The sequence below is a fragment of the Ceratosolen solmsi genome, unplaced genomic scaffold (assembly GCF_000503995.2).
Source record: "Ceratosolen solmsi marchali unplaced genomic scaffold, CerSol_1.0 scaffold33, whole genome shotgun sequence".
Lineage (NCBI taxonomy): Eukaryota > Metazoa > Arthropoda > Insecta > Hymenoptera > Agaonidae > Ceratosolen > Ceratosolen solmsi.
The window spans coordinates 1,036,738-1,042,057 of record NW_011948438.1 but is presented as its reverse complement, the minus strand read 5'-3'; the positions used below and the strand labels follow the sequence as shown (position 1 = coordinate 1,042,057).

At 28.0% G+C, this 5,320-nt stretch overlaps 1 protein-coding gene across 1 annotated transcript; it reads right to left on the bottom strand.

The window, feature by feature from the left end:
• Positions 1-207: 207 nt before the first annotated feature.
• LOC105365331 (transmembrane protein 115) lies at positions 208-4,441 on the bottom strand. Its single transcript, XM_011503465.1, has 4 exons — positions 3,611-4,441; positions 2,951-3,206; positions 2,560-2,736; positions 208-580 (listed from the first exon to the last, which is right to left on the bottom strand). The coding sequence occupies exons 1-4, from the start codon at positions 4,059-4,061 to the stop codon at positions 370-372; spliced, it is 1,095 nt and encodes a 364-aa protein (XP_011501767.1). The 5' UTR covers positions 4,062-4,441; the 3' UTR covers positions 208-369.
• Between the last annotated feature and the right edge of the window lie 879 nt (positions 4,442-5,320).

Below are 5,320 nucleotides of genomic sequence, written 5' to 3'. Positions count from 1 at the left end.
AGAATTTGTAAATAAATATAAAAAGTGAATACATATATACATACGCACAATGCATACACATAAACATACATAAACACATGCATGGCATACACACATACATACATGCATACATGCGCGCGCGCGCGCACGCACGCACGCAAACACACAAATTATATATATATTTACTTTTTATAAATATATAGATATATACAAAATTTCAAAGCTCAGTCAATTTATCAAATATTGCCATAATTATAGACTGCTCGCTTAGGAACGTATATTTCTTATTAATCTTTCTAAACTGTCTCTTTCGTTTATTCTCACACTTTTGGACTTTCATTTTTTGACGGAAGACTCGTCAGGATTTTCCAACGAGTCTTTGGCTGAGGATCACGTGCTGCTACTTGTTGATGGGTTGTTGTGAATGTTGACGTTGATTTGCGGAATGAGAGGCGGGGGCAAAGATTTCGATATCGTAGATTCGGGTATTTGAACCGATACAGCGGATGGTGCTGGCGAGTGCTTTTTGCTTCTGTCTTGCTGCCAAGGCTTTGAGTGATCCTTACTTAGTCTCTCGCTCAGAGCTTTGAGTGCTATTTGTCTATAAAAGAACAATCATACCATTTTTAGTCCTTCGATAATTCGATATTTTCGATGATTTGTCATTTTTTATTATTATTATTTTTATATTTATTTATTTTTTTTTTTTTTGTTAAAGAAAAGCTTTTGCATTATTATTATTATTATTATTATTATTATTATATACTATCAAGTGCTTAATTTTTTTTCACGCTTTACCTCAATACAATTAAAGTTTGAATTTATCAGCGCAAACATTTTACGATTTCAATTATTTTTTTTTTTTTTTTTATTTATCTTTTTTTTTTCGGATAATAAGATAAATATAAATTGACGTAAATATAAAAATGATGATAGAAGTCGTCAGAATGAGCAAAAGTAATAAAACGTGATATATTTAATTTATCAAATTTTATTTTCATAATTCAATTAATATCGAACCAACAAAAAGTAATGTAAAATTCTATTTTATAATCTCATTGAAAGACTATGAAATTGATACCAAAAATATCACGACATAAATATGACTATATAAATATTTTTTAACAAAATGTGATTTTATTTAAAAATTTTATTTAAAAATGATTTGCACAAGGCCTAAAATCTCATTTATTTCATCTAACAATTAATTTTTATATGCCTTTCTATCTTAAAAGCTTTTACATATTATTGGTTTTTTATTATAAATTAAAATGCATAAAATTAATCATTTTTATGGTTTAAATTAATATATAAATCGATAAAATAAGTTGAATCGCTAAGCTATTAAAAAATAAAAGCTCTTTAATTTAACTTCAATTAATTATTTATATTTCATTAATATAACAATATAATAATAATATTTATAAATGATCATTTATTCTATATTTATTAAAATAGTTTAGTTTAACTTTCAAAAATATTCAATATTGTATTTGAATTTAAAAGTATTCGCTTTATATGAATCTAATCATCTAGCAAGTATTATTTTTAAAAAATTTTCACATAACTTTATTATCTAAAATTCTTGTTTATAGCGTGATATTTATAAGAACAAAATACTACTAAATGACACGCTTCTTTTCATTTCTTAGTAAAAATCTTGGCCTCTGAATATTATAAAATCAATATTATTATACAAATTAAGAACATATATATTTACGAAATAATATCGTTGACGTATTATTTCAATTAAAAAAAAAGTTATGGTTAATTATATTTATTAGTTGCTTTCAGTTACTTTTGTATAAGTAATGACTCAGAAAAATATATCATTTATTATTAGTAATCTATAAGAAATGTTTTCGTTATTTTTAATAATAAAAGTAATAACAGATTGAATTATTCAGGAAAATTTCTACGCTTCCGTAAATTTATTCATCTTGTCCAATGAAGATTTGAAAATCTTATTACACATGCGCGCAAAAATAAATATAAACAATGAGAATATTGTTAACTATTTTTAATGTATCTAACAAAGCTTAGGCGATCACTGGATCTGCATTTTATTTTTAATAATTGTACGTATAATGTCGACAAAAGTTTAATACTTGACAAAAATAACTTTTTGGAACTATGCCAATTTTTTTTTTTCGAGAATATTGTTTTAATATTGTTTTTCCATTTTTAAGAATATTATCTAGGAAGCTTTAATGATTTTGAGATAGATATTATTGGCGACTATATATTTATAAAAATCCTGCATATTATATTATTTAATGTTACAAAAAACGTGAATATTAAAATATAAAGATGTATCAATTATAGATTCACGCAAACACATGTAACATGATGCTTAATTATATGTTAAAGACACATTCTCAATATTTTTAATAATGTTTGTTAGATGTACAGTATTTATGATATTTTCAGTTAGAATGAATGATCTATTTCTTATATGTTCATACATTAACTAAAATTTTCATAATTACATTTTAAGAACTTCAAATAAAGATAATTGGTAATGAGTTCGAATTGATAAAAAAAAAAATACAAATCGACTTCGCTAATAAATACACATACCTTCGTCTTTCGCTATCATGAGGATCGATTCCAGGTAAATTAATGACAAGCCCCGGTGGTGCATTGGACATGTCGAATCTACGAACAACTTTTCTACAAAGACCGATCCTAACAAAAAATCCATGAATTGTATTACTAACTACCGCAATAGGTGGTTGCAATACATTTGGAAAGAAACTGTAACATAAAATATAAATTATTATGTAATGTTTTTTTAACAAATTTTTAAAAATAATGTTCTATCTTAAAATATTTATCGTCCAATTATATTTAGAGATGGATGACACGTAATGTTCAATTGGTTTTCCATAAATTTCTCTGAATTTTAACGAATTGAAAAAAATCTATAAAAAATATATATGTGTATAATACTGCGAATTTTTCTTATTACCTAGCAAATGTAAAATTATCCGCCATATCTCCCCTTGAACCATTGTTATGCCTCTGATAAAATCTTAAGTACATCCAGGATATTAATAATCCACTAAGAAACATTGTCGGATGTGTACCTTCTAATAATCCAAGAAGCCATAAGAGTAAATATACAATCCATACCATTAGAGGTATGTTTCTATTTGTTATTTTTCCAATTGGAGTTTTAATTAAGATATGATCTGGCATTATTTGTTTAACTGCAACACTGACGCCTAAGGAAAAAATTGGTTTTATCAGTGAAAAGTATAATTAGGAAAGTCCTTCATTCATCGATGATAATTAATAACAACTATACGCTTATTATAATTATTATTCCAATCAATATTGTACGCTATTACTTTATAATAATACATTATTTCTATTATTGTATAGACTAATTACAGATTGGTATATATATATATATATATATATATATATATATATATTATACCGCATCGTGTAAAGGAATGAATTTATAAATGGTACGATTATATATCATTGACTAGATACGTCGTTCTAAAAATTTTAGTATAAAATATGAAAACTAATAATTGTACATTGATAAATGGTTTTTTCTGATTTACAACGATAGCTCAATATTCTGAATTAAATACTATATTAAAATTATAATTCAAACCTGCTATATATCCAGTTAGACCATGTATATGAATGCCAAATAGTAAATCCGTATCTCCAGCGCACATGTAAAGTATTAAATAGAACATAGTTGATAGGACGGCAACTCCAAAGTTAACAATAGCAAAGAATATCATCATCTCCATAGCACCCCACAGTGGTTCGATGAGCTTCCCACACAATCCTACAGTAATCACATCAACGCACACTTCCCAAAAATGTATCTCTAAGAAGCAGAAGGTGAATGCTGTCCAGATCCAGAAGGCGGGTGGTATTAAATATCCTGGAGTGACGCTGAGTACAAGCACAGCATTTTCGGAGAAGGATAAGCAATAGGAAAAGAGAACAACGATGCAGATAAATTTTACACTAGTACTTGTGTTACCAAGAAGAGCGGCGAATTGTTGGCGTAGATAAGGGATATCTCTGCCGAAATTCTTGATCGCGGCCATGGCTTTCTAGCACAACGCGACGAGGTACACGACGATGCTGTTTCGCTCCTTATTCCGTCTGTCACTCTATCTCTCTTACTCGCCCGCGTACGCACGCACGGGCGCACTTTCTCTCGCTCTCTCTCCTTCGTTTGTTTTTAGCGCAGAAGAGAAACGGACGTGCATACGTGTGAGTTCTTTTTCTAACCTAACATTACGGCGGTATCATTCGATCGCATGTATTAACTGCACCGAATGCTAATTGCCAATTGCAAGTGTGTAAATTATAGTCCGTGATATCTTCTATTCGCCAAAGCTCCAGAGAAATTATCTTATTCTCTATTTTTCTGAAACTCTAACTTCTGTGCTGTCATCTAACGTTTGAGCTTCGACTGATTAGACTTACTAGCCATTCACTAGCCATTGACATTGCATTCTCAACTACTACTACATGCACACACGACCTGTCCTGACGGGAGTATTTAAAATTTTATCATAATATTCGACTATTAATACTAATTTGTCAATATACGTAATAATAAAGGCAAGTTAGCTTTGTGTATGTATATATATATATATATATATATATATATATATATATAGGGAATAAATCTGTTTAATATTATGCATTGGAAAGCGTAGATGTTTGAACTTTTGAGATCATTTGAATTGACCGAACAATGGCATATATTTCAACAAGGATATTCAAATAAGAAAATATTGACTACAAAAGAAAATGCTTCTCCGATACATATATATATATATATATATATATATATATAGAGAGAGAGAGAGAGAGCGAGAGAGAGAGAGAGAAAGAGAGAAAGAGAGAGAGTGCAAGCTATAAAAATTCTTTTACGAGTGATTGAATAATATCGTGTATAATATACTCTACATTTATTCGGGCTTCACATATGCAGATTCTTTGCTAAAAATATACAACCTACCTATTCTTCAAATCAAAAATTCCATTTAAATATTACTTTATAGATTACTTTCGGTAAATAAAAGTTCCGAATAGTATTCATTTGGTAAAGGAACATTTTTCATATTCTATAAATCATTTAAGGATAGTCTAAATGCTTAACATTGTCCCATAATTCTTATATCATTTAAAAATCAAAGTACCTCCTTAAAAGTGTAATGACACTTAAAATCCTTATAAATATAATTTATAAGATCGACCGTTTAAAATTTAATGTAATAAAATAATTTGAGGTAGCTTATCTAAATTTACATCTTATCTAAGGTCTTTCACAACAGATAATATCTGTCTTATA